The following is a 27267-nucleotide window of genomic DNA, read 5'->3' as shown; positions in this document are numbered from 1 at the left end:
CAATCAAAAATAGATAATGGGAAATAGAGATTTGACACACAGACAAAATACCTGATGAGAAACTTCTGCTCTTACGGATTCTAAATAATTCTTGTCAGTTGGATATAGCGCGCATGCAAACATAAAATCCTGCCAAATCTACAGGGAAAAGGAAATAAAATAATAATAAAAACTGTTAGCAAATCATTTTACATACTTCAAAAATACATTGTTATTAAGATGCACAATCTTTTGCTCAAAAATAAGTTATTTATCTCAAAGAGAATTAAACAGAAATTTTCTATTTGTGATTCTTGGAAAGTACCATCAACACAGTAACAAACTCCATGGGGTTCAGTCTGTCCATGTTCCACTGTGGTTTTCCTCAATATCAGAGTTACAGAATATTTACTTTTAGGAATCAGATACTGACAGCCTTCATTGATGAGTGGAATATTACTCAGTAGATGGAGTTCAGTAAGTTTCAGTGAAATAATCAGAACCCATGCACTGCTCAAACGTGAAGATGGGGCAATCTCCACCTGAACGGAACAATTTTCTGTTTACTACTTTGCAGGTGTAACACTAAAACCCCATTACTTATTAAAAAGAAACAGTAACTCTTCTGATGTGGTATCAAGCACACTTAACAGATGTGCAACTGTACTTGTTAACAAAATGCTTCCATACCAAATGCGAAAACTGGTCTTAAAAAGGGCAAATTTTACCCAGTAAGAGGGGCAGAAACAAACTAGATCCTCTAACAACACAGTGATCTTTCTCTTCAAAGAACGAACAAGTAGGTACCACTAAAGAACAGCAAGCCTTTCAATTCAACAATGAACTCCCTTTGTACCTTGAAGAACTACAAAAACTAGAAAGGAAGAAGCTTAATGAGATGGGCAAGATAACTTTCTTTACCTGTTCTGTTTTCTAAATTGCTGTAATTTTGAGACTCCTGATAGTCTGTCTCAAATGTTAATGGAAAGATCTGTTGAAGGAGCACATTAACCCAATGGAGTGTGTAGGAGACTACACTTTTCTGAATACCATACTACCTAAACATTAGGAAAAGCCAGACCAGCTCCTCGTACAACTGCATTTTCCTTGCAGCAAGAACATGCTTTTCCATTACTCTTTCCAGTGTATATTCCCTAAGAAGACTGAAGAAAGGGAACAGGACAGTGGGAAGTAATGGATCCATTAATTGTTACACTCCTAGCACTGTAAAAAAAAAAGCAAAGCTATTGCTGAAGAATCACTCAGAATCCGTCAGTGACTGTGTATCGTCAAAATTCTCTACTGAAATAAACTTTCTCTTGCTATTTCTCTCAGTGACCTATCACCATTTTTCCTTAAGCACAGCTTGACTCTAATGCACTTTTAAGCCTTTGCAAGACGATCAGAAGAAACAAAACCAAAATGTCCAGACCTACCCCCTCCAGAATAAAGATCTGATTTTCCGCACCTACTTGCTATTTTGGCTTCTAAATAAGATCTAAATCTTGCATTGAGCACTGTCCAGACACAGATCTAAGTGGCCTACTTAGTTGCCTAGTGTCAAAAATGAAAGAACTGTTACATGCTCAGAAGCCCTGAAAATCAGGGCAGTCATTCAGATGACTAAAATAGATGTCACATTTTATTTTTTTCAAGCACACATAGCAGAAGGCAGCAAGATACGATATCTGTTTCCCTGCTTTTTCTGCTGTAGCATAAGACCATACACACTTCTTGGCATTTGGCATTCTACTTATTAAAAAGAAACAGTAACTTGTAAGAAACAGTAACACAGGTGCAACTTGGGGTTCACTCATCTAGTCACTATTTCATCAAAACTTACTAGCGTGTGCCCCCAAACTCATAAAATCAAAGGTGCTCATATAGGATTATCAGTGTTTGCGCAGCAAGTGTTCCCCTTACAGGTACATTTATACTCAATTATAGCTTGTTCAAAATGTCCCTTTGGATAAGGTCATCCATGCTTGGCTTCAGGCCAAGTGAAATATTTTTGTTTAAAAAGTTTGAACCAAAAGAACTCCAAATCTTTTCAGCTATTCCTATAAAGGAGAAAATACTTTTAAAATGAACAAAACCCATTTCCACAGCAGAGAAAAGCATGACTACCACCTTCTGTGTTTTGATAACTCAGAGGTGGCTGAAAGAACAAAACTCAAATACAGCAGGCCTTAAACCCCCATTGAGGTCAGATGGCAAGGTCTTTGCTCTCAGTCTGGGGCATATGCTCAGGCACTCAGATTCTTCAGCAGGGCTAAGCCCTAAACACAGTTACAGAGCTCCACAGTCTGAGTGCTGTGGAAAAAATATTATTTGATCTTGTGAAACAAAAAAACAACCCGTGCACTACGTGACTATCTGCTCACAACTATCTGACTGAGTGCTGCAAGTCCCTGTTGATACCTACAGTACGCAAAAGTTCTTCTATCATGCTCATCATTACAGTGTAAAACCTTCCTACATTGACATCACTAGTACCAGCCCCTCAGCTGTTCATTTCTTCCCTCATTCTTTCCCAAGGGATTAGGAAACACAGAACTGGGAAAGAGGTACAGTATATAAAGATGAGAGTTTTGGTCTGAAAAGAGCTAGAAGGCAGAAAGTTAAAGCCACAGACATGCTGCTCTGATTTTGGGACATGTAAAAGAGGTGGAGGGGAAAGACAGTAGGGAGAAAAGGAAGGGGAGATGAAGGGGAGATTCTGGGCTAGGAAGGGAAGTGGGGATGAGTGAAGAACAGAGTTGTAGCCTTCGTTACAAGAGAAAATGCAAGCTGAGGTTCTAATAAAAAGTCTCCAAAGTATCACTTCCAGTTTCAACAGACAGCCTCAGTAATCAGGAACCATTCAAATAAAAAAAGAAATCAAACATAAAATAATAATAAAAAACCCAGTTGACCTGACTTCTCAGGTTGGTACTCCACCATGTCCTTTGGAAAGATGGCTAGAACTTAGGTATTAATTCCCTAATTTTGTTCATTTAGAGTAAAATTTCGTTCACAAGTTCATCAGTTTTTAAGTAAGCGTTCTGTGTTTATTTTTACCATTATTCCTATTTCATCGCAAATATCATAAAATTCGTCCTGTTCATATACTCCTCCTCCCCAAACCCGAAGTGCATTCATGTTAGCATCTGCTGCAGACTTCAAGAGTAGCCATAATCTGTCAAATACAAGAAGAAGATTTATATAAGTTGTGAAACTGTATCACTTAGGAGGTTCTAAGGTTATACTCCCAAAAAACCCCCCAAAAACCCCCAAACATTCATCATTATCAGGCAATCTAAGACTTACAACTCTGGCAGAACCAGACTATTTTGTTACCTTCTAAGCCTGCATGTCTGGACAGAGCTTTCAAAGAGCAATTTTTTGTGCAGAAAAAGTTACATGGTCCTGTTAAAACCTACAAAATAGATAGTGTGACACATGCAAGTAAGAGCTTTTACGGAAGTACTGGCAGGACCAGATTTAGAAATCCTGTATTTTATTAATCAGGTTGTTCTTTTCTCCTTAGATATTACTTGCTTTAAATATCAATTACTTCAATTCAAATCCCGTTCCAAACACGTTCAGAAATCTATATTCTTTTCCTGAGTCCCACAGGGCATAGCAAGAAGAGAAGAGTGAGAGAAGAAGACTGACTCTGAGTCTCATTTTACCCGATTCGGCCTCCATTAATTTTTCCTTAATCATGCTGGCAGTCTCTAAATTGCATGTGAATGCAGCACACTGCAGCATTCCGTTGTCCTGGTTCCTCAGCTACCCAGAGCAAAGCTTAGTCAAGTACAGCATGGCCCCCATCCCACCTGTACCTCTGGGGTGCTGCATCACTGAACTCCAAGAAGCCTGGACCAGAGGAGGGGAAAGGGAGAGAGGTTACTATGCACTTATGTCTCCCTGCGTGAGACGGGTTAGGGCATGGCTGAAGTGCACTTCCCCTGAGTACCAATGCACATGTGCCAGGTAATAGGATCAGACAGCCTGCGGATCATCCCAAAAGGCCAGTAACCTGTGTACAGCAAACAGCCACCTTCCCATCTGTTATTGCATTCACATGTCTTGAACATCACTCAAATCTATTAATGATGTTTAATTAATTAATGTTAATTAATCAGACCCACAACATTTAGTGGTCTACCCTGAAAGGACTTCCACCCACTAATACCACCCTTTCATAGAGAGCAGACAGAGAATTAGGAGGAGGAAAACATGTTCTTAGAGAACATCAAATGTGGCTTACGTGTCATAGGTCACTCTGTCCTGGAAAGAATCTGCTGGAATCCAGTTCGAGCCCTTAATGAAAATGGGTCGACCATTGATTCTGAAGTAGAAACTCAGACCTGGTGAGCCAGGAATAGGCTCCTGAACAAGTTCTACTGTCCGAAAATAGGCCTGTGTGAAAACATGAAACAGATTTAAAGCAGACAAAAATAAATTAAAACAAAAATAAAGAAAGAAAATCCTTATAAAAGGGATTCAACTGAACGTTAACAGCTTAGAATTTGTCAGGGAGTTAAAAGACATTGTCTCATCTCTAAATTTCTGCTTGATTAAAACACACTGTAATAGGGCTAAAAAGAATCCATCCAATAAACCTGTTCACTTTTTAAAGTTGCTATCATTTTGAGAGAGAAAGCATGCACAAACGACCATGCATGTGCACGCATGTATATACATAAGAGACAGGTGCATGTTTGCTTGCTGCAGAATTCAGTCAGAAGTCCAGCTGAAGATCAGTGAGAGGAATACAGTAGTAGCATTAGATCAGACACACTATTTTATCTACACTTTTCTCCTTCCAGAAGGAGACTGCACCAGCTCAGCTCTAAGTCTTGCCCCTGAATGCCTAGCTTCAGGTTCATCCAGAAAAAGCATTTTTCTGCCTTGAAATGATACGTTTTTAATAGGTTTGGCAATCAAAGTGAAAAAGATATGCATGCAAACACAAATGCCAGTTTGGAAGTGAAGGGCCCTCTGGCCATCACAGCTGTGTTTGAACAGCATGATCCAACAGTAAGGTTTCAGAGGAACCAGTTCAGCTAAATAACCACTTGCTCTGTAAGGTATTAAAGGTCACTCCAGTTAAAAGCACATCTCTAGCAGAAGCCAAACTTTTACAACTGCTCTTTCAGCCTAATATCTGGTACTGCATACTGCAGATGCTGAAACAAGAAAACACTCCTTCCTGCCGCAGGTGGAAGAAGAGTTCTCAAGAAATCATTCTGGACATTTTCTGAGACTTGACTTCAGTCAAAGCAACAATGCTGCTGAGGGGTATGCTGATTGCACTGGCATAAAACAGTCAACTCTGCAGCCATGAGAGAGCAGTTAGTGGACTGCAATAACACTGACCCCTTATTTGTAGAGGTGTCTTCCCCACCTGCCATGGAGTAGATGTGGAACAGCTGCCATGTTAGGCTCCTGTGCAGCTGCAAAGTGCTCTAGAAAACAGCTCTTTTGGGGAGACTTCAGACTTCTGCATCCTTACAGAATCATGGAATAGAATCATAGAATAATTTAGGTTGGAAAAGACCTTTAAGATCATCAAGCCCAACCGTCCACCCAGAACTGCCAAATCCACCACTACAACATGTCCCTAAATACCACACCTACACATTTTTTAAACGCCTCCAGGGATGGCGGTTCCACCACCTTCCTGGACAGCCTGTTCCGATGCTTGACAACCCGTTCAGTGAAGAAACTTTTCTTAACATCCAACCTAAACCTCCCCTGGCACAACTTGAGGCCATTTCCTCTTGTCCTATCACTTGTTACTTGGGAGAAGACACCGACACCCACCTTGCTACAACCTCCTTTCAGGTAGTTGTAGAGAGCAATAAGGTCTCCCCTGAGCTTCCTTTTCTCCAGGCTAAACCACCCCAGTTCCCTCAGCTGCTCCTCATAAGACCTGTGCTCCAGAACCTTCCCCAACACCACTGCCCGTCTCTGGACACGCTGCAGCACCTCAGTGTCCCTCTTGCAGTGAGGGGCCCAAAACTGAACACGGGATTCAAGGTGCAGCCTCACCAGTGCCAAGTGTAGAGGGACAATCACTTCCCTAGTCCTGCTGGCCACCCTGTTTTGGATACAAGCCAGGATGCTATTGGCCACCTTGGCCACCTGGGCACACTGCTGGCTCATGTTCAGCCGGCTGTCAGCCAGCACCCCCAGGTCCTTTTCCCCCAGGCAGCTTTCCAGCCGCTCTGCCCCAAGCCTGTAGCGCTGTGTGGGGTTGGTGTGACCCAAGTGCAGGACCCGGTACTTCTCCTCATTGAAACTCATACAACTGGCCTTGGCCCACCAATCCAGCAGTTCACAACCCTCTGTAGAATGTTTCTAGCCTCAAGCAGATAGATCAACACTCCCACCGTTGTTCCAGTTTGACTTATCTAGGCCAGAAAGAAAGCTCTTTTTTTTTCTGGTACTTGTTGTTCATTGTCATAGGGAGATAAGTCTGAAATTAAATAAAGCAAAGGAAAGCTAATAGTAAATTTCAGCCAACTCGCACCAAAGAACAAGTTTGGGTCAGGAAGGCAGGAACCTCGTTTTTTCTAGACTACCCCTAAGACAGCAACCACTCCTCCCTCAGATGACTATTTGCTACACCTTTCAAAAAAGTCAGATTATAGAGTACAGCCTGTTCTCTCTGCCACAAGCTACAATTGAGACAAGTACATATCAGTAAATCAGGCTAAAATTTACCTAGTTAAGTGTCTTTAAGATAAAATGTAATTCTGTATTTCACACACCCAACAAGGCTGAAGTTCAAATTGGAAATTACTAATCCCACTGTGGGACTGTTTTCTTAAACTTTCAACTTATCAAAAAACATATGGATAGACAGAAAATTATTTCTGGTGGTAGAGATGCCAAAGAAAATCACAGCATTTTTTGCATCCTCTTTGGTGCTTCTTAGTCAACTGGACAATTATTAATGAAACACCTAGACAGTGATAATGCACATGAGAAACCAGTTGCATGATTGGAGGCTGCAGATCACTGACCTCAAACTAAACCTCTCTGCATCACAGCAATGACCAAAACACAGAAACTGAATGAAAAAAAACCCAGAACTTGCCCCAGGTCCTGTAGTGTTTTACAGTCTTGCCCCAGCAGCAATAGTGGATTAGTGGCAAGTGGGGCTCAGCATCTGTACCACTAAAGACATTCCTAGCTAGAGAAAAACTACAAAGTCAGACCACTGAGGAGACATTTCAGACTCCCTGTCCAGTATTTCTGTGCACATACATGTACTGTGGACAGCATGCCCTTCCTTTTTTCTACTGTGATCCCATCACAAACTGGGTTGGTTGAATATAGACCAGCACGATGAACTTAGTTTTAGGACAAGAGTCTTCCACCCATTCCTAGAATTCTGCAGACTTATCTTAACATGAGAAGTTGAATCAAAAAAATAGTCAGTATTTCATACAACTTTCACAGCTGCCCTAACTACTGAAGACTACAAAAGAAAAACTACATTATGAGTATTACACTACCAAAAAAGTTCTGATCTTCCTTCAGTGAATTCAATTACTTGGAGAAACACTCCTCAGTCTCCAGCATAGCTCTCTTTTGTGACACAAAAGGGAATGGGATTTATAGCTGGGGCTCCCAAAGTATTTGGGAGGTCCTCTTAACAGATGTCATCAGGCAGACTGGGACTGTCTCAGAATGCATTTGTAGTGGAGTATTTATATTACTAACAGCAGTAATGTGATACTGGTTTATTCATGCTCAAGTGGAAGTCATGCAACTGGCCAAATCTGAAGCAATCTGAGAGGCTGAAACACCCAGCCAGGACCACCCATGCAGCAGGAGCAAGAGGAAAAGCTCCTCAGCGTCATATCACATTCCCAGGCCTCCAGGGTTTGGTGCCTTGTGTTCCCACTCCATTGCTCCCTCGGGTCAGAGCCCAGCCCCCCACCCTCTCCCACTAACACAGCACCTCTTCCTGTTCCTACAGCAGCTTCCTTCTGCCTTGTGGGGTAAAAGAAGGGCAAGGGGAGACAACTAGCATCTGGCATGTTTGTTTACATGCCTTTCTGGCTACAAAGACCTTTGCCACCTTGAAATCTGTCTGATAGATCTTGCTGCCTGAGGACTGAATGTTTCTCCCAGTCTTGTTGGAGCAACACAGAAGATGCTCTCTAGCCACCACAGACCAATCAGCTGATTCTGTGCAAAATTAAGAAACAGATACCTGTCTTTTTAAGTCATATACAAAGGCTTTGTACCCAGTTAAGTGACGTGTGGATCATATTTGGCATTCCCAGATTTAGCAGTATAAGAAGTCGTAAGGATGAAGATGCCTAGAGCTGAAGTAAGATCACAGAACGCCCCAGTGACCTAACAAATTAGCACACAGCATGAAAGCGGTGTGAAAACTACAAAGCCAAAGGGAAAGACTTCTGGAAGTCATGCTAAAAGGCCTATGGGGAAAAGAGGATGTAGGGGGAAGGAGGGAAAGGTAACTAGAGGTTAAGATCTTCCAAGTACTAAAATAGCCTCATGAAATAAGAAACTCAGTACAGTGTTGAAGAAATAAGCATACAGAAAGATGGAGAAGCAGAATCGAAAAAGCAAACAAATGCCCCACGAGGCAATGAAAGAGGTAATAAATTCCTTGATGTAGGCATGGCAAGAAAAACAACTTATCAACAGCAAAAAGGACTGGATAGACACTCCCTCTAGAAAACCAATTTCATTCTGCGGTAGTATCTGGCTATGACTTTGTTTCACATTACTCTGAGAAACAAACTCTAACCGAAGTATTCAAATAGAAAAACAAAACAAAAACAAAACTAACCCTGTCCTGGATGTTGGCTTTACTCTGTTTTGTTTCTCTGCTGCTCTCAACAGGTGCAAGTAGGTACTTCCCTCAGCCAAAGAGGTTTCCCAGCACAGCTGGCTAGAGCTCTAGAGCTCCTCCAAGTACATACTAGGGGGCTACCCGGAAATTTTCCCAAAGGATTAGTTAATGCTTTGGAGAGTACTCTAAAATATCAGAAACCAGAGAGTAGCTCAAGCTAAGGGTAGCTGAATCTGACAGAAGACAAAGCTGTGTCTTCTCACATACACAGTTCTTGCCCTTTAGTTTTTGCCTGTTCAAAGTTATGTAGATACTCATATGGGGACAAACCACTTGTGAAATGTCTCACCCCTGGTTTTTTTCTTTTTAAAAAGAGGGGTGGGGGTGGGAAATGTATTCCACCTGAATACAGTACTAGGTGGACAACAGAACTGACAACAGAACAACTTTCAGGAACATTTATCCCTGATTGTATCTCCTGAACTACTCAAAGTTCTTTATTAAGCCAGATGAATGTTGCTATTCAGTCTTGCCGACAAGAGAGCAAATTGTGTTAGAACATGAAAAAACTGCATATGGAGAATTTTTCCACTCATACAGCTCAGGGCAGGGGGTGGTGGGTGGGTGGGTGTGTCTGTCAGAATCCAAGAAGCTTCAGAGAACGCATGAAGGAAGACTAGACTTTACACTATGAATCTGTAAAGGCTTCTTATGCTGGTTAAATTATAATGCCCACTATGTGGTGCATTTGGGTTTTTTCCCCTCTCTTTCCCCTTATGGAGAAAAAAGGGTTTCTGAGTCTCTTTTATAGATCATAAAGTCCCTATGATAATATGCCACAGGGCTTTATGAAATATCCTGAGACACAGCTACCCAAGTGGAATCAATTAACTTTCCTATCATTGTGCAGTTTTCACACAGTAACACCAAAATTTTCCTTTTTACAGGCTTTACCTCCATATTTCCTATAACCAGTTTTTCCAAGCATAATATGCCAAGTTTATTTGGTGTGGGTTTTAAATTATTTAAAAATTAAATTGTCAATAATAGAAAAGAGGAATTATTATTATTTCATAATCAAACTAATGGCTAGCCCTATAAAGACTAAGACTCCAGAAGCTACTGCTATTCACAGGCTTTTTCACACACACAAATGTTACAGTGAATAGAAGTTTTAGATGCCTGGTGACCAGATTTGTTTTTAGTGAAGCAATACACATCAGAACCACCTAATAAATGTTAAAATTTACTTGGTTGTTTCCACACGTTGATAGCATAAGGAGCCCAGTTTAACTGTATGATTTTTTTTTTCAATGGACAATTGAAAATCACCTCTTCTAGGTTTCTTAGTAAATCCAAACAGTTATACAGCCAGTGTGTTGCAGGAACCCTTATGCAAATATCCCTGAATATTATTTTCATGGTCATATTTAAGACATTACCTCTTCTTAAACCTCAAGCACATTTATCAGATTCTAATAAATGAATGTATGTTAGCTTTTTAGGAACGTGTCTATCCCACAAATTTTTTAAAAACTGAATTAACAAGAAAAATCTCAATAATAAACCTTCACATAATTTACAGCAATCTAAGGAGGTTTTTGGTGCATGCTACAAAACCATCAGCATAATATATCAAGTTTAAAAGTGCATTTTTTTCATGAGATAGAAAACTTTAAAAGTAAACATCTTTTCCTTTCTGAGGTTTCCAACTAACTGTAAGCCATCTTCCAGTCTCAATGCAAGTAAAGACATCCTTACATGCTAAGGCTACCAGAAAACAGGTAAACATACACTGTGACATAAAAAATACCTCGTTTCTCATTAGCATTTTCACATGCACATTAGAATCCACCAAAATATTTAAGAGCTCTATCTAGATAACCTGCCATGCAGAGCAGATGTCCTAAAAGCAGCAGTTCAATGCCTGCTGTAATCAAGATGAAGGGCCCACCTTTGAAAATTTCTCAATCTGGTATCCTGCCTCCATGATGAAAGTTGTTGTCATGTTGTATCCAGTTTGCTTTCCATGTCCATTTGGCCACCAAGCCTCCACTGTAGAACTCTGGAATGTACAAGAAGGAAAGTCAGAGCAATGGATATAAAAAGCAGCAAAAAATGCACCTAAGGGCTTAGACATCTTTGAGTGAATTACCACAGGTCTAATGAGGTTTTGTTCCTCAGCTGAGCCATGGTAACTGGGATCTCTTCAGCTGAAACTCTGAGGTGAAAATTATTTAAAGACAGAAGAATGATTTCTTCTACTGAAGTTCAGGCTATCACTTCATCTTGTGCACAATAGGCCATGAGCAAGAATACACCTGCATCCGCACATGTAACTGCTACCCCTTGCTGAGGTACATTGACAGAATATTCCTCCAAAACTCAAATATCTGCCAGGAGCAGACATTGTTCACTAGGCTCTGGATCATGCCCCTTTTACCTATCACATGCAACATTCAATACGGAGGTGACACTCAGTTGTGACTCTGGTAATATGTGACCATACTGACTGCTTCACTTACGTCAAGCTTTTAAGTCAAATTATAAGTTTCATTCTTTCTTTTCAGTATTTTCTGCTTTTTCTCTGTGCTTCCTAATTATTAGTACTCCATAATTTTTACAAACATAAAAAAAAATACCTCCAGGATGACAGAATGATTTAATTTTCTCATTTTCCTAGTCACAGAGTAATATTTGTATCTTCATCCCAACAGCCTACTTCTGCTGCTCAATCCTATTGCCAACATTTGCCAGTTGAGTGCACAACACAAAAATCGTGAAAGGAAAGCAATAATGCATGCAACCAAACAATGGAGGGATCAGCACTGAATAGAGTCACGTAAGGAGTGCCTCAATCTTTTCAAATAAAATGCAGCCAGAGAGCAACCCAACAATATGTTTTGCTGTAGCCATACTTGGATACAGTCATGAATGCATCTACTAACATTTCAGCTTCCCCATCACAGAATTTTCATAACTGCTTGTGCAGAAGTATTAATCTCTGTGTTGCACAAAATCAGCGTGTGCCTCAACAACAAGGGAGTGTTCACAGCCGCCTGGCACGGCTGGAGTGTCTCATTGGCCACTAATGATGTCACCCCCATGCTCACCATTAGCTGATAAGCAAATGCTGTCATGTTGGCAACACAGCACTTTGTGTGGCAACTGCAGGAAGACTGCTATGCATCTCCAGTGATAAGCACCACTCAAATTTGCACCTACTGACTTTGCAACATAATCTGCAATGAACTGTCAACGAGAAATAAACTTCTGGTAAGATCTCACTATTTAACATGCACCACACAAGTCTGTCATACAGAGTAAGGGCTCCGTTAAGGTCATCAATACATGAGAACACATTGCAGGGCTTCTCGTAAAATCAGCTGATGTGAATTCATGCAGCAAAGCCTTTTGTGTACAAAGAATATATAAAACACTGTTGCTTCTGCTCTGAAGGAAGTGCTCCCTCACAAACTTGCAGTCATACTCCCCTAACAGAATTGTTCTGAGGGTGGGGGAGCTATTAAATAAACCAAAGTAATTTTTGAAGTTTCCTATTGCAGTTCCTGCTTAATGTAGTCCCTGAAAAGGTTAAGCAGAGACTAATGATTGTTTTAAATGAAACTGGGTATTTTTAATTGCTCATGCAACTTGCATGTCAGATGACAACAGTAACAAAAATCTTATGTTTGTATGCTTTCGTGCCAAAATAAAACAAGGCACACAAGCACACAAGTCACTGAGTGTGCATGCTAGAACATAAATACCCTGCCTGCCTTTAATGCATGCTTTTTCTCCACTCCAACAACTGACAAGAGAACTTGAGAATACATGCATAAAATGCATTCAGGCTGGGGATACAAATGCAGAGTTACACAACAATGGAGAAAATCAGCGAGCCAGTAAAATATTCCAAGGTTTGAGGGCAGACCTTCAAATGTTATTAACTGTCAGAAGCCCCAAATTCCTGCTTACAGCACATTGCTCACTCACAAATCTAACCATGCCCTGTGACAGTAAAGCAGACGGCATTGGCTCCAGTGGAGGACACCATCAGCTGTGGCTGCTGCTGTATCTGCCAGGGCTTCCACCCTGCCCGCCTGTGCCCGCCACTGTCAGGTTCAGTTCTGCAGTCAGCTCTAAGGCCCTGATCTCTGAGCAAGAAGCCAAGACGAAGTTCATGGTTCTTTTTGCCACACTAGGCTTACTGCCTAACTCAAGACACCTACCTATTTGTCAGCTAGAACAGACAGACCGATTTTCTTCATCTCTCAAGCCTGTATCTTTTCTTAATTATGCTTGTGTGGTAAAACTCAACAGGTTCTAAAAAAACCACCAACAAACCAAAGTCTATAGGAGTTAAATAATGCTGGTGAATTAAGTCTGCCACTAGATAGTTTCCCAACATCCTGTGAAGGTAAGCAGACCAATTCCTCTTTCGTCACTGGGATGTATACCACATTCATCAGATTTCAATTGAGTTATCTCCTCATCAGAGCATCCATTACTTTTCTAAAATATCTCCTGAGTTTTGCCTACCCAAGGGACTACAAGCCAACATAAGGAAGTACTGCTGCACAGAATTTCTACCAACCTTACTGCCAGACAAGTTCTTCATAGGGCTCTTTTGCTTTTATTTCCCTGTAAAATTATCTATTGAGAGACTTGAGGAATGTTTCCTCTCTTTACTGGGAGAACCATGTATACTGCAGTACACTCTAGCCCCAGTCAGTCCAATAAAAAATATCACAGACAAGATACCTGCTGCCAGTTACGTGAAGTGACACAGGGTATCCATAGGTTATCTACCTAAATAGTTCATTTAACAGTGGCCAGTGATGATGTGGTCTTTTTGTTTTGCAGTAAGAGAAAAACTTCATCATCTTTTTGATACTGAGCTATGTAGCCCCACAGACATCAATTTTTAGAGAGGAAAAGAACTATTGTCCTATCCTGTAAGAGGTTCAGAAATGCTGTTAAAGTCTGGAATACAGTAAGGAAGGGGAGGGAGGCCTAAAACTGACATGAAGGTCGAAAGACACATTGGAAACCAGGGGAAACATCTTGCAGTAGGCTAGGGTTACACACACACTTCCTTACCTTGTTGATGTTTACAAGCAGCACAATGCTGCCTTCTCCAGGTTGAAGCCTCACACTGAACGTTTGCTGCGTTTGCAGTTTTGGAATGTTCACAGTCACAAGACCTGCAATTGGCTTGGAGCTGACTACATCAAAAATAGACTCGATTTCAAGACTCCACTGCTGAGCACTCTTTACTAAGTGAAGGGGAAGAAAAAAACGGGAATTCAGGAACTGTGTTTATATACCTATTAGTTAACACGATGTCTCATCAGAGAAACAATTCAAACACCTCAGACTAAATGTAACAATTTTCAGGCTGTGTTTGAACCAGACCTACAAGGTTGATCTTCTTGTTCACTGCATTTGATACCTGTGCTTCCATTTGCTGACTTCGAAGACAACTATGCAATATGATTTATGTTTTATAACTCTCTTTTCTTCATTGAACAGCCATCCAGGGGGTTTTCAGAATTCTGTACAGAAGTCAGAGACTGTGACACCAGTCACTTCATTAGGAAGGACTTTTTCCCCCACCAACTCCCATAGACATTATATTTGCTTTTAGTCAGCACTTGTATGAATATGGTACTCTTTGGGAAAGATCGTAATCACAAGGCAGTACAATCACTTTTGTCAATGAAACAAAACCAGTATTAACAGAAAATGAGCTGAATTCATCCCAGAGTCACTAGACAAAATGAATGGAGTTATGCTGGGGATGAATTGGGCCCACTGTGTCTAGACTTGACGGTATCTTTATGACCCTTTTGCCACTGAAGTGTGTTGGAGGAAACAAGTTAATGATTTCTGTGAGATCTCTCTATCGTTACCTCAGACATTCCTCTCCTTTACAGGACTTACTGAATAAGGCAAGACAGGGTCAAGGGTACTCAAGATTAATGTGTAAATTTCCCACTTACTTCAGCAATTAAATTACCTGTCTACAAACACAGCCTAATTAATCCTATACTTCAAATATTACAGATGAACATTCAAGCAAAAGCAAATAAAACAGAAAACAAGGAAAACTTGAACTAATACATATTTTGTATACACAAGCTACTAACCACTTACTTTCTCTTTTCATGTATATATTCTAGCTCTCCTTTCTCCAGGAGAGAAAGAGAGCTTCCTCCAAAAACAAAGAATTACATTCAGCCCTGGTGTCATTTTTGTTGTCTTTTGTAGAATGAAGAGCACTGAACGTGTTCCCAAGTTTCTATTTACACCCAGCATTATCCAGGGAAGACCAATTTTGATAGGTGTTGAAGGTGTTAAAAAAAGCACCCACCCCACAAGTGTCAGCCATTACAGTGTGTTTTCCCTCCCCTCCAAGGGTACATAGAAACTCCTACCCACTCTTACATGCATGAACTGCAGGATCTAGGCACACAAATCAAGAACAATGAATCTTTTGTTACAGACTCAGTGGTCAAAAGGCTATGACACCAAATCTGATGAGCAATATAACTGCATAGGCAGCTTAAATTCAAGTTGGTCATTTGCTCTTTATTTTTCAAATGTTATTATGTTTGAATGCTAATAAGCTTTAGCTCTGCTTCCAAACCATCCTCTGCTGAATGAAAGATGTTTGCTCTCTCCACTTACCCAGAGAGCAAGACTTTACCTACCAGAAGGTGGAGTTGTGGGAATGTGGGAAGGAACAGAAAATACTTTTACTGGAACTAAATTTCACAGGGCACACAAGAGTCTGTGCTGGGGCTTTCCATGGAAATTCCAGTCACGTTAATTCTAGCTAAGACCTGCAGCTATTTTAGGAAGCTTTAAAAGCAGCCAGGGAGTGACGTCTTCCTCTTTTATTCATACACAACAACTCTCTTCCCAAGGGCTGAAATTCAACCCAGTGCAGAGGACTCATGTACTAGCCTTTACTACACTGAAGACTGGGCTCAACAGGCAGTGAAAGAAAGCATGCGGGTGGTCTACAATGGGGCCTATTACCATTTACAGAAAGTTTCAACAGAAAAATAACCACTTTTGCTTAGCTGCAATGATCTTCAGGACAAAGAAGAGGAAAATCAAAGACCACGTCAAGGGAGGAAACCGGTTTGGTAGGTTAGGTAGTTGAAATGCAGGAGGCTATCCTCTCAAATTGCAGCCTTAACAAATTACCCTAGCATAGCACCACTGCTTTTCTCTTTCACACTTTGCGTTGTGTCCTGAAAACTTCGCACTCTTGAAACTCTGCTCACTGTGTACTTGTCTTCCCAACACAAAACTGAATTCCCATAGCAGCTTTGCCTTCATTTTAAACGGAGGTGAGGCATGTATCTTGTAAGTCTTGGTGAAAACACATACCAATAGAAAAGAAATTTTTCAAAACAGGAGGAACAAGGGCAAACCTGTGCTATACTATTTATATTTCTGCAGTTATTCAGGAATCTTCGGGCAAAAATAGATTATGAATTCTAGCATTATTAATCATTATTGTTTGTACTTAAGTACTGTTTCAATACCTAAAAGGGTGGGCTGTGGTAAGAACTACACACAAAGTCATAATAAAACAATAGAACTTTTGCTGAACTGATAAATTAATTGAGCTTAACAATAAAATTATTTGTATTCCAAAGCTGAAACAACAACAAAAAGTAGTCACAAAGTAGACTTACCAAAGAAAGAAGTCAAAGAAAAGTAAATCAGGTGATAATAGTTATAGGCCTCAATCCGAACATCTTTCCAGATACCTTGAGTGGGAAAAGAAGGGCCCCAGTCCCAACTAAATGAACACTGCTCCTGGAATACAGAATGATTATGTTACAATTGCCTGTTTTTCACACAGACATTGATGCTGTGCCAGAAATAAAAATTATTTGCTATCTAGAAATAAAATATTGCCATGCACTGAAAGAACTTTTTCAATTTCCAGAAACCCATAAGTCTACAGTATTTCTTCTCTTATTTCTTGGCCAGAACTCTGCTGCTACTTATATAAAAAATAAAATTCTGGACTAAACATCCATGTACAGCAAAATTTTATATTAGTGAGAGAGCAAAACACTAGCTAGCCCACCACTTAAAAACCAGTAAAGATCAAAAAACCAAGCCAGCAGGTTACTCTCAATTCAGCTCTGAATTAACTTAGTTTGTAATGTTAATATTTAACTGTATACCTAAAACACAAAGTAAGCAGAAAACTGACAGTCACAAATGTTAAAGTATTTAAAGGGACTGTATCAAATTAAAAATCATGGGTATATCTGAAATAATTTTCTCCTATTTTTGTTGTAACATGACAGATTAGTACAAAGAAAGAGATGCCTATGTCTGGCGCATTTGTGTAGTTCAGTCATGTTCGCTGTTTCTCCCCTTTTTATGGTTCTCATACAAAAACAAAGGGAACAAAAACATGGTTGAGAAATAGCTTAGTTCTGGTTCTAACATCAGAATAACTGTCAGAAATCTAAAATGCTGGTCAAGCAGAGCAATACCTACACTGCCTTCCATTTCACTGTTTTCAAACCTGGTCAGACCTCCAGTTAACAAATCCCTTGAAGACATCTATTCAGCTGCCCTCCAAGCTTCACACAACCCCAGCCCCCAAAGCAAATACAATAGATCTCCTCAAAGTCTTGTACAGTGACCTACAGTTCTAAATTTAGAGACTAATAACTTACAGCCGAGGCATACTAATTTTGGCAAACCACACTGCACAATTCTGGCCTATCCCTTGCATCGCTGGAGTCAGCCTGCCTGCCTGCCTGCCTATCAAGTTGCAAAAGAGCCTTCCAGGAAGCAAGCACCGTACCTATTTCAAGTGTAAAAACAGGGACAACACATTCTTAGAGTAATTTTCCCTTTATAAAAAATAAACAAATAAGCACTGTCAGACTGTCAGGTTTCACTAATAATATTGCAGAGACTGCTATCAAAAATAGTATGTCATATGAACAATACACTTGTATCACAGAAGTCCATGACCAGTGAGAGGCTTGCCTGTTGCCATAAATTCCTATTAAGATTTAATACGTTTACTGCACCTAACACTGAACCTCAAACATGTGAACAGCTCTCTGTTACTTTAGGATGGTAAACAGCCAGCTTACCTTCGCAATGTCCTAGTATGTTTGTTTACTTTTAAATGTGACATTGCTGCTGCTGTTGCCATATACTTGGAACTAAAAATGTTTCTGGAAATGTCTGGAGCAGCTTCCAAGCACAGTCTAACAACTCCTTTGAGGAAAAGCACTAGGGTACTTTCGTACAAATTTAAAGGTATAGTTCAGTAGAGAATAAAATCATTCCTGGCCATTTTTGCTCTATAAATAAGACTACAATTGTTCAAGTGCCTTCTTCCTTCCAAGCTCCTCCCTGCACTGATTTCTAAGAAACAGCGGACTCAACTTTTTAGGAAGTAGTGAAAATAAAAGCAGCAGCTACTAGTAATAAAGACAATATCTTAATCCTGAAGGACCTTCTCAGGACAACATGGAGTCCATGTTTCCATTAACAGATTTAAAGGAAATTACATCCAGCTTTAAATTAACAGAATTCTAGTAATTTTTAGAGGAGGCTCTGAAAAGACTTTATTAAAAAGATTTAAAATAATTAACAAGAAAGGCATTTAAATGGAGACAAACCCACACAAAATGAGAAATTCCAAAGTAAGATCATCTAGCCATTGTCTCTAGCTGCTGCAAGGCTATCAGAAATACTTGAGATGCTACTCAAATGATAGTTTGCCATGAATAAGTTTTAACAGCAATGAAGCCATGTCTTAAATCAGTTTCTGTGCTTCATTCATTGGATATTTACGTTTTTGTTTTCACTAAATATTCACAACACCGTAATAAGATAAGAACAGGTCCTCTGTTAGATAACACTTCTCAGGACATGCCAGAACTGCCCAGTATAAACAGCCCAGCGCATGAGCAATAACAAACGCTCACAAAGCTGCTTGGCTGAGATTTCTACAGCCTTGGCAATAATATACACTAGAATTTGCAACAGCAAACTCTGCTTTCAGCATGCATTGCTAAACCCACCCAGTGGATCAAAATGTAACAAGTACTTGTTTCCCAATGCTATCTTACTCCCCTAGCAGCAAGTCTCCTTCCTGACTCCTTCATGAAAACAGCCTTTTAAACATTCCTATCACCTAGATATGAAGCCTGGCCTTCTTATGCCTCCTGTATTATCAACATGCTAGATAACAGGTTTCCAGGGGGGACAGGAGGAGGAAGCTGCTATGAAAAATATGCCCTACTTATAAAATGACATTGCAGGTTTCAGAATACATCTGTAAGGACAGCACATGGTGCATTCCTCGTTCCAAGCCTGAAGCCAGAGACAGACAATTTTGGCCCTACCTTTCTGATGAAATTAGCATGGCACTCTCCTTTCTGCACAGGTGGAGGGCATGCCGGGGGGATGCTGTACACTTTGTGACATCTGCTCTGCTCTGCTGCATATGAAACGGCTGATAAGAAACGGACTTCAATAAAATTGACCTCCTTGATCACACTGGTAATATCAAAGCTCTAGGTCAAGAAAACAGAACAAAATCATTACAGTGCTGACATATATTATTTTTAATATGTTATTTTAATATCATACATACATTATTCAAAGGTATCAACAGACTCTGGTTTTAAAGGAAAAGAAAAGCTACTAAAGCTGAAAAAAGAAAATACACAGTAACATTGTAGATACAAGGAGGTGTTTCTGGGCAAACCGCTTTCCCCTTATTGAGTGCCCATTGCAGGGTGCAGCACTCTGCTTGCAAACAGATGTGATTGAAGGATAATGACAGCAAGAGAATCTTTACCTTCCTTCCTCATTCAGAACCCATTTGCATCTTTAGAAAGACACCCTGTTCCAACTCAGAAAGCTGGTCTATACGGGTGTCCTACCAACTCACACTGTGCTGCCAGTTTACCTACCACAAAGCACTGAGCTGCCTTTCACGTGAATGCTGTAAAGCTGTATTTCATGCCACCTGCATTCTCACCCCCAAAATGTACAGGAACACATTCTATGCCAGCACCAAATGAAGCATTTGCGGGGTTCCTCACTGGATAACAAAATTTCTTTCAGTATGGCTGGATAGAAGGATAAATGTTTGGTTTCAGAATTATCCTGTGCTATCAAGATAATATGGTTCCAACGTTTAATAGCCATTTCTTCTTCACAGTGTTCATCTGTGACAAGTCAAGTCTTGGCAATTCTTTCAACTTGTGAGCAGCTCAGCTAGCATCACTTATGTCTGTAGCATACAGTAGAAAATTACAAAGCAAAGAGCATCCCCCCCAGAGAGAGCCTTCAGTGTCCTTCCTGAAGAACTTGTTGCCACGTGGAACAGGTGAACAAAGCAGAACAGTAATCCTAGACTCAATCTAATACAGTACACACTGGTTTTACAGTGAAGGCAATTTTATGAACTGTTACAAACTGAGACAGAATAAAGTTGCAGAAGTAAGGGTAAAATAATATCACTTCCCAATTCTACAGAGCCTGCTACTGGTAATCCTTTAGATACTCCCCAAATCGTAAATCATTACAATTTCATAAAAGCTCTGTGAAATTGCTCATTTCACTGATGGCAAAATTAAGTCACAGAGAAACTAAGTGATTTGTCCTAGGTCACACAGACCCAGGTGGCAGAATCTAGCTCTGTCTCAGGCCAGTACCTCTGCAATAAAACCTGCCAGAACGGTAAACACTGAGATATGAAGACACCAGATTTCCTTTGTAATTCAGTTATTCCACTAACATTCTTCCTTTAACTTTTCCTTTTTTGATTCTTTTCAGAGGAAAGCAAGGATTGTCTTTTATGCTATTACCCAGAATAATTTTAAATTTTAAAGCTATAAAGTTAGTTTTGAATGGGTTTGCCACACTCAAGATCGTGCCATAATGAGTACTCTCATGCTGACATAGGCTAAGTTCAAAAATGCAAGACAATGCTACCAAAATCCCAGTATCAAAAATCAAAACCCCTACATAAAAAAAAGTGAAAACACAAAGGCTTTACAAGACATGCAATTTCATTTCAGTATTCACATGTAAACCATTCTAATACCAATTAGTAAGTAGATTTACAGCTAATAAAACAGATTTAAGCTTACGTTTTCTTGGAGCTGTGACAGATCCCAAGAAGCAAGACTTATATTATTAGCTGAATTGATCCTCTTGCATGAGTCCACTAATTTAGAACAAGACACATTCACCTCTAGATCTGATCCTGTTGCTACTGAAAAGGTAAGCAGACCTCTCTAACAGTTATCTGATTACACATGCAGTCCTCAGGTCAACACTTTCTGTGTCCAAGCAACCATTTTTATGTATACTTGAATGCACTGAAAGTGCTCAGCACAAAAGGGCTTTGAAGAAAAAACAAAAGCACCTTCAGATATAAACACATTACTTACATATCTGTTGAACATGTTGTCTGTTCTCCCAAGAGTGACATTGTTGATCAGGATCTGTGCTACTGTATCTACACCCTCGAAAATCAAATTCACTTTCTGCCACTTTCTACAGAAAATAACATATGCATTAAAAAAACATTATAATACATAGGGTTAACAACACACAGAAAGTGTACAATATAAAAATGTATATCACCATTATCTTTAGCAGCAGTTGCCTCAACTATCTCCAAAAATGTTTGACTTACTGTGGCTATGTTATACTTTTAAATAGTAAAATTAAGATGACAGCTGAAGTGGCTCGAGTCTGCAACACAGCATGTTCACATACCCACCAGATATAAGACAGACTAGTTTCCAATTAGCCTAAGTATTATCCTTCCTCCACTGGCAATTCATAAGTAATTTTTAACAGTTAAAAAGGACAGGAAAAAGCAATTACCAAAATGTTCTTTAGCAACAGCTTTGCAGCTGCACATTATTGCATAATTTGTTTTATTAGATACACAAGCATTAAGCGGATTTTGAGCTGATGGATTAACTCACAGTTCTGCATGAAAGATGGCACAGAGCTATTTTAGACATATCTTTACTGCATACCTGATGTCAAATGGAGTTTTGAATGTCCTGCTGTAAGTCCAGTTATCCAGTGAGATCCATCTGTACATCACGTCATTAAATCTATAGTATGGATCCTAATAACAGACAACAAAAAGAAAATTACAAGACTTACTTAGTAATAGTGTTACTACATGAAATGCATCATAATATCCATCAGATGAGCACTTCTTATTTCAGACAGTCTGCAAATGCAAAATCTATCTTATTTTGTTAGTTCTGATATTCCTTTTCACCTTTGAAATAATACATGAAAGCAAAGCTTTGGTAATACTTGACTTTACTTATATAGGTCAAAACCTGTTTGTTATAATCTTCATACTCAAACTAGAGGGAGCAGAATTTGGTTTTACGTAATAAATGACTGGGCTGGAAATTAAAAAAAAAAAAAATCAAGACAGCTTCTCACTTAAGAGAGGAACAGAACATGATCACCCTCATAATGATGGAGAAAATAAGACTAATAGGATTTTAAGAGGCAAAGAAACAGCATTTTAGGCCTCTAGGGACAGCAGTGAACAAATCTCTACAGTTTAAAATAATTGCAAATACTCCAGTTGCTTCTTGTCAACAAGCCTTAATGTGGTAAGGCTGAATGAAATTGTCCTATTAGGAAGGGAGGGAGGAAAAGAAGCAGCAGCAACACAGTTTGGCTTGTTGTATAAAATTAAATGACTACTCTTGAGAATAATGCTGCATTTATACTGAATGTATTCTTTTCCCTACCCAGGAAGAATAAAAGGCACAGTCGGTTTAAATTATGTCCTTGACTTTTTTGGCTTCATGCTGTATTTATTACCTTATGGTGGGTCACAATGTTCCTCACCTAGGCTGAACGAATCAGTTACGTGGACCTGACAACCCACCACCTTGCGCCTCACAAAAAAGGCATCAGAAAGCTACAGTGTTACATCCCCTTGTCAGTTCAGAGTTCAGTCTTCTTCAGCAGCTGCACAGCTGAATTGCTTTCCCAAAACAAAGACCAATCTCTTCTGGACTGCATGACTCAAACCCAGCCAAGAAAGAGCATAGCTGCATTAAGGCTGGCTTTGATACGAGTGTTCTACAGTACCAGCACAGCTAACTAACTGCCCTGAATACCCAGATTCATGCCGAAGAAAATCTGCCCAGCTTTTTTTTTTTTTCCTCCTTGCTGAAGCTCAATTTTTCTCTCCATTTCAGTAGTCAGTATAGATAGTAATGACACTTCTGGATTTGAACTCTTCTGAAAAACTTTTCATATCTTATATTTGTTTTATAACTAATAGGGTCAGGCTCTGTAATATAAACACAAACCTATTTACATAGCAGAGCAAAATCATAACATCTAAGTGACTGTCCTCAGCAGCATAATCGCTTCTGGAGTCCCACAGTAACATAAATGTCATTCCTTGAGCCCATATAGAGGGAAAGTTGTCACCTTTCCTCTACATGCTATGCTGTGTCAATCAGATTTCTTACTACAAGGGAACAAGAGTCGGGAAGGAAAGGTCTTGTCACCTCAGTAAAACTGTGACTTCTGTATTAGTAACACAGTGTACTCTCTAAAAGTTAAGTCATCACAAACTTACCAGAACAATGACTGAATTTTAAGATACCCATACCATTACTTTCATATGCAAAATCTTTTGTGGAATATATCACAGACTTTTATTAAGATGTAAAATATAAGGCTAATAAATGCATATTAAAATGCAAAATTTAGGCTCGTAAGAGAAACTCCATTAAGATTACTGTATTGAGACAAGAAAAGGCAAGCATCAAATGTCAGAGAGCATGAAACCCCACATTATGTCCTTAAGCACATTTTTAACAACTGTCTTACTTTAACATCATATAATACTTTATTTTAGGTTTTGCTTTGGAAAATGTGCATGTTAAATTTCAATCATTGCCACTTGTATGTGTGAAATATTTAACAAAAGGCATAAGATGCAAGTTGTAAATACACTATCAACAGCAGACTGTAAAGCCAAAACCAATTTGGTTAGTGGTCAAACAACCAACATTAGTGCCTTGTCAAAGATCAAGACTCTGCATAAAGAAAGCTGCACTGTTTCTCCCACAAAAGCATGGATAAGGAGATGTTAGTGAAGAACAAAACTGGTTGTCAAACACCAAAGAGAAGTGTAGGAATGTTTCATCAGAGGCAGAAATTACATCAGATGGGCTCTTACAGCAGTTTACAGAGCTGCTTGTTTAAATCTCCTTAGAGCCTACTGCAGATCCTTTTTCCTGAAGGGGCTTTCTTCATCTGTATTAGTCTAAAGCCTTCTAACTTCAAGAAATGCACTGACTGCTAAAACATGTGTCATAGAAAGTGCCAATTAGCCCCTTCTGATTCATACAAATACTGTTTCCTCCTCACAGGCAACCATCCACCTTTTTAGATGGGAAAGCTCCTAGCTTTGTGTACCTTTATATAAAACTTAACAGTTTACTAATATCATTGCTACATAACTAGCAAAACAGCTTATATATCACACAGAAAAGCTGTTAAATGCTAATACTGGTTAGTCATTTTAAGCATGACAAATGTTGCTTCTTCTAAAATCAGTCACGTGGCAATGTTCAAGCTATGATTTTAAGATAATTCTCAAGGTTCAGGAAAAATGCACAACCACGACAAAGCTCTGTAAGAAAAGAAAATTACTTCTCCCATACACTTGTGAGATTACACTTGTGACTTTTTCATTATTAAATGAAACTGTTTTGAGTGCTGGAAGATGTACCTATAGAAGTCAAATTGTTTGGATTTATCTGAAACAGAATTTGATCCCACATTAAATCAGCTCACATTAAAATGAAAGTTTTATTTCAGAAAACTGGATGGGAGCATTTGAAAGACGGTAAGAAACAGACTGAACATATATTAAATATACTTCACATTCATTAGCTCAACATGTTCCTGGAAGCCAGTCACAGAGGGGTGGAGTCACTACAGCTCTTTTTAGGTCCCACCAAACAAATTCTGAACCACTCAAGCTCCCTGCCTGTTTGTACTCTGCTCCCAGCTTCAGTGCTCTAAGCAAGCAGCAAATCACCTGCTAAGATGAGGTTAAAAGCCCTACTACATAGCATTAAAAGGAAGCAATTTCCAGTTCGGGTAACAGGACATCAGCAGGACTTCAAATGCACTGGCAGCACTAAACTGAAGGCACTGCCAAGCAGCTAGATGGAAGCTCCTCCTTGCAATGATTTTAAGGGGATATTGAAAAGCTAGAGTCATATAAGCTAAGAGCTTCTCCTGTTAGAACAGGAAATGGATGAGACATGAACACATCAGAAGTGAGGCTCAAAGCCCAAGGGAGTGAGTTGCACCAGGCACACCCTGGCCCCACGAAGGGCCGGCTTCAGGCCCCCCATCCAGCTGGGAGTCCAGAGGAGCATGGCACAAACACCTGAAGGACACTAGACAGAGGCAGCTGTATCCAGACAGAGGACAGCGTGTAATAAAATGAAATGTAATACAGGGAACAAAACCCAGATTCCTTTGCCTTATCCTACTTTTCTTATCTAATTTGAAATTGCCTCTTCTCTCATAAATCAACTCTGTTGATAATGTATACCATAAGAACATCCTGCCGATGTAACAGATTACCAAAATAAAACTTGCAAGTGACATTTCATGCTTTACAGTTTAATGATTTTACTGTTGCCAACTTCAAACTGGAAGCTAAATAGTTAAGATATTTATCGACATCCATGCACTCATTGATACCTCAAGCAACAGCAGTCAGGACATTTATACAATTTTCAGAAGCCCAGTTTCACATATTTGCAGCTTGAAGTCAAGCTGAACTAACAGTAGTGATGAATGCATCGTATTCTTGGAACATGAGTTTTGGAAGTTCATCCTAAAGTAATTCATTTTCAGTAGTCACTCTAACAAAGCAGTAAACTGAGTTTCACCTTATGCTCAAGATGTGTTACAGCTGAACACTGAGCCAAATACTACTGAAAAGTTAATTAACAAGCTATTAATACCCATTGCTTAATACTCTCTGAATACCCTGCTGTATTTAATAGGTTACTATAACTTTTATCTATATTAACTTCACAAGCTTTTGAAAGATAAACTGGAGTGCCATTTAATATTCATCCTAAGTTTCACTAAGGCATTTGAACGCTTCCACATATGTTCACACAACTCAGCAGAGCACATATCTTTTAATGGAAAATAATACATTATTTCATTAATGAATGTCATTTAACATGTTAGAACCATACACTACCCAATGCAATTGTTACCTAGCTTGCTTTGAAAAATTTAAGTTACAATGAAGTGTCAGAAAACACACAACGGCATATTTTACACAAATGCAGAACAAGCTACAAAAAATACACACTACTTTCCATAACTGCAGAAATATCACTTGAGATACATAAGCTTCTGTCTCTTCTAATATATTTTAATATCCAAGTATGACCAAGACCACGGTAACCTCCTGTGTCAAGTGCATGCCCTTGTTGTATAACGCAGAAACTGCTGTGTTGTCCAGCCCCTATATTAGCATCACAGTTGCAGACCCCCCATAACAGTTATTTACAAATCAACGTGACAGTTAGTAAGACAAAACAGCCTTTCTTTATGAATGCAAACAGCTGGCAGATGAGAAAATCCAGCTACAATAGCCATATTCATCAGAAATTTTACAGGAGTCACCTGCCAGCAGAAACAGCATCATGCAGTAGTTGGACAGTACATGCTAGAAGACAACTATTTCTAGCACAAAGATTTAATGCACAAGTTACCTACTCTGATACATATTGCTTATCAGAACTGTGCCTGAAAGAAAACACTGTGCTGACAGTAGTTTAAAACTAAATCTTCAGACAATCTGGTTTCTGCAAATCGTTTTCCAGAGATGCAGGGTTAGCCACAGACTCACTGCAAGTTTGTAAAATGTTTGCACTTACGCCCAAGCTTTGCACTACTTTTATTCAAGTCACTTGTTTATGTGCATTTCTCATGTCTTTTTTAAATTTTACATGTAAACAGTACTAAGAGCTATGGAGTCCTAATGAAATTTTATTAAAACAACCCAGCTGAATACATACTCTGATGCTATCTCCTGCCCCTACAGCTTCTATCATAGTTAATCCAGCATTTGAACTGTGATGGTTGAACACAGAAGAAAATAATACTTCAGTAGGAAGCTTAAAAGTATCTTCCCCAAGAGCATTTTCTAAGATACGTGCATTTGGTGCATTCAGAAAGATGTGTCCATCCAATGTATATTTTATAAGCCAAAGAGTAAAGACATCTCTAGAACAAATGCTAAGAGGATCCAGAGAGATGAGTAATGAACCCTCAGTGTCAGATGTCTTTCAATTCAAATGCATGGCCTGCACAGCAGATTAAAGTAA

General features: G+C 39.4%; 1 protein-coding gene across 2 annotated transcripts in view; it reads right to left on the bottom strand.

Annotated features, from left to right (window-relative positions):
• MANBA (mannosidase beta) overlaps positions 1-27267 on the bottom strand; it is a 58388-nt gene that overhangs the window by 19185 nt on the left and 11936 nt on the right. For both annotated transcript variants that reach the window (XM_040598619.1, XM_040598611.1), the window contains exons 2-10: positions 21880-21974; positions 21280-21385; positions 19219-19389; positions 16522-16645; positions 13910-14085; positions 10761-10871; positions 4235-4386; positions 3040-3157; positions 52-138 (exon numbers count right to left, since the gene is read on the bottom strand). In XM_040598619.1, the coding sequence (XP_040454553.1) occupies positions 52-138; positions 3040-3157; positions 4235-4386; positions 10761-10871; positions 13910-14085; positions 16522-16645; positions 19219-19389; positions 21280-21385; positions 21880-21947 (1113 nt within the window). In that variant the 5' untranslated portion in view covers positions 21948-21974. The remainder of the gene's footprint in view (positions 1-51; positions 139-3039; positions 3158-4234; positions 4387-10760; positions 10872-13909; positions 14086-16521; positions 16646-19218; positions 19390-21279; positions 21386-21879; positions 21975-27267) is intronic.

The sequence above is a fragment of the Falco naumanni genome, chromosome 1, assembly GCF_017639655.2.
Source record: "Falco naumanni isolate bFalNau1 chromosome 1, bFalNau1.pat, whole genome shotgun sequence".
NCBI lineage: Eukaryota > Metazoa > Chordata > Aves > Falconiformes > Falconidae > Falco > Falco naumanni.
The sequence above is the reverse complement of the archived record's forward strand: the minus strand, read 5'-3'. Positions and strand labels throughout refer to the sequence as shown.